This window comes from Culex quinquefasciatus, unplaced genomic scaffold (genome assembly GCF_015732765.1).
Source record: "Culex quinquefasciatus strain JHB unplaced genomic scaffold, VPISU_Cqui_1.0_pri_paternal PGA_scaffold_136__1_contigs__length_24999, whole genome shotgun sequence".
Lineage (NCBI taxonomy): Eukaryota > Metazoa > Arthropoda > Insecta > Diptera > Culicidae > Culex > Culex quinquefasciatus.
Genome location: NW_024037124.1, coordinates 8,829 through 11,562, shown reverse-complemented (window position 1 = coordinate 11,562; position 2,734 = coordinate 8,829). Strand labels below are relative to the sequence as shown.

The following is a 2,734-nucleotide window of genomic DNA, read 5'->3' as shown; positions in this document are numbered from 1 at the left end:
ACAACGGTGATTTAGATTTAGATAATTTCGGCTACGATCTCCTACTGCTGCTCGTCTACGTTGTGCGCTTCTTCGGCATTGGCCACACCCCGACGGCCCCTTCTTCGGCGGCGGCGGCGACGGCAGCGGCAGCAGCAGCAACTCCGGCAGCGGCAACCGCGGCAGCATTAGCGGCGACAGCACCGCCACCACCGTCAATGGCGATGGCCGCGGCCACAATCGGACGAATCGCGTCCACGTCCGGATCGTTCGAGATGTCAAAGTGCCGCTGGGGCATCGGGTTGCCCGCTGAAAGTAGAAGGATGAGCTGGGTGTTGGTACTAGAGAAGTCTATTCTTGCTTACCGGAGTCCAGTTCTAGCGCCGGATCGGCCGTGGCCTCGGCCAGGTTCGTCACCGACTTTGACTTGACGCACTGGAAGTCCACGTGACGACTCTTGGCCTCCTCCTTCTCCCAGGACATGTGAATGAACGGTCGCTGCAAGTAGTTGTAGATGACCTCCACCCGGCCGCTGGCCCGCTTCTTGATCTTCTCCTTGTACGTGGGATAGCCCTCGATACCGAGTCGGATCTTCTTCAGACCTCGATCCTTCAGCACCTGCTTGGCTACCTCGCGGTTTTCGATATACTTGAAAAAGCGGTACATGGCCGTACTAGACACCGTCTGGCAGTACTCTTCGCCCATCTGAGGAGGATACTCTTCGTCCCAGTCCACGACGTCATCTAAAACCGAAGCAACAGTTACAAAAAAAACCAGTCACATCAAGATCTCCCACTCACCATCGGACAGAACCACCACGTGACACTCGCGATCCCCGCGCTGCGCCGATGCAACCATCAGCGGCAGTATCAACGACTCCAAAACACCTCAAACTGCTCACGCGCCTCGTTGCTCAGCTCGTGCAACAGCCCGCGCAGATTCTGGCACCGAATCGTTTCCGCCGTAAAAGGAATCAACAAATAATCGCACGCCTCGCGAATCTCCTGCACCGAAACCGTCGGCGGACACCGGATGATCCCGTTCCGATAGTACTCCAGAATCGCCCGGAACACCGTGTGCGAGATCCCATCGGCCACCTCATACTCACCGCGCTCGTTTGGGTGCGTAAAGTCCAACCCCGAGCTGAACATCCGCCCGAGCATCGTGTTCGGGTGGGCCAAACAGGGCCGGATTGATCGAGAACGTCGTGTTGTCCACAACCAGCGTGATGCGATCCGGGTCGGCGCCGTCCAGATGCTTCTTCAGGCCGGACGGCCGCGCGACCAGGGCCACCGAGTTCTGCTGATGGACCTGCTGCTGCTGTTGTTGCATCAGACGGTTGTTCCTGGAAAAGGAGAGATTTGCGAATAATTTTACGTCAAGACTATTTTTTTCTAATTGCTGATAAGTTACGTTGTCAGATTATCAAACTTTTTAACTCATCACAAAGGTCATTCAAAAGATCAAAAGTGTTTTCAGCCTTAATACGGCTCTAGAAAACTTTTCAGAAATTTACAAATTTCATTTAAATTTCAAACAAGTGCACGTTACTGTACACAGGGTTGCCATTTTTTACACATCTTTTCCTCATTCATTTTTTTTTTCTGCGCGATGCGTACATTTATTCAACGATGTTTATCGAGTGGAATATATATGAAGGGTGTGAAAAAAATCGAGAAAAAAATTCCAATACCCTGAAATTAAAAAAAAAATGAGTGATTAGAGAAATTTAACTAAAGCCTCGCAGAAATATCACACCAGGGTGGAGGAATTTAGATTTTATGAATTCAAGAATATTGATGAATAAAAGAATTTATGAATTATTCTTACTTTCCGGGATTGTCACTCAATGTATAGAATTTTGAATTTTAGTTTTGTTAATTTTGGATTTTAAGTTTATGATTTTTTTTTGGATTTACATGCTTTTAGAATTCTTGTTTTCTTTTAATTTTTTTCAGTATCCCAAATTTTTATTGTAGAATTTTAAAATTATCAAGCCATGACATTTTATTTTATTTTTAACAATTTCTGAATATTTTTTTTAAATTTAAATATTTTTGTTTTTTTGCCTGAAAATTTGATCTATTTTCTATTTCATGGTTCCTGAGATATTTGCAATGTAACATAACTGGAGTTTTTTGAAAATCCAATAAACCAAATTTTTAGTTTTTGCTTTTGGGTGTTTTTAATACCCCTGAATAAAGCCGGGTCAAAAACACCCAAAAACAAAAACTGGAAATTTGGTTTATTGGACCTTTTAAAAACTCCAGAATAAACATTTTCACATACAGAACTGGCTTTGTTCATTGCATACAAAGCAGGTGAGAGAAATTCCAGCTCAAATCAGGATTTTTTTTCTGGTACTTTTGTAACTGGCCCGATTTTAATGAAATTTTGTACACATAGGCTAATATAAGCCATTTTCTGTATATGGAGCAATCGTTTCTAAAAAAAAAAAACACGCCTCTATGACATTTTTCGATTTTTAAGTTAAAAGTAAAAAGGAAAGGAGATGTCACGATTTCAACGAATTTTGAGCACGAGGGCAAGTGCCAGAAAAATTCGTGATTTGAGCTGGAACAGTTGAGGTCTTGTTAACTTTGCAAAACATTTTACAGGTCCTAATACAAAAAGTGGACTCTAACTGTTTTCTATTCAGAGTTATGACAATTTCTGAAAAAAAGACAAAGTAAAAATGTTCGGGTGTGAAGTGGTTTCTTAAACGAAGAAAGCTTTTATTTTTAAGTGTAAAGTT

General features: G+C 43.3%; 1 protein-coding gene across 1 annotated transcript; it reads right to left on the bottom strand.

Moving 5' to 3' along the window:
• Positions 1-6: 6 nt before the first annotated feature.
• LOC6040217 (BTB/POZ domain-containing protein 10) lies at positions 7-1,350 on the bottom strand. Its single transcript, XM_038266477.1, is given in 5 exon segments — positions 7-288; positions 345-722; positions 780-860; positions 863-1,158; positions 1,160-1,350. Coding segments are annotated over 5 exon segments (1,140 nt in total). The 5' UTR covers positions 1,312-1,350; the 3' UTR covers positions 7-55.
• Positions 1,351-2,734: the final 1,384 nt, after the last annotated feature.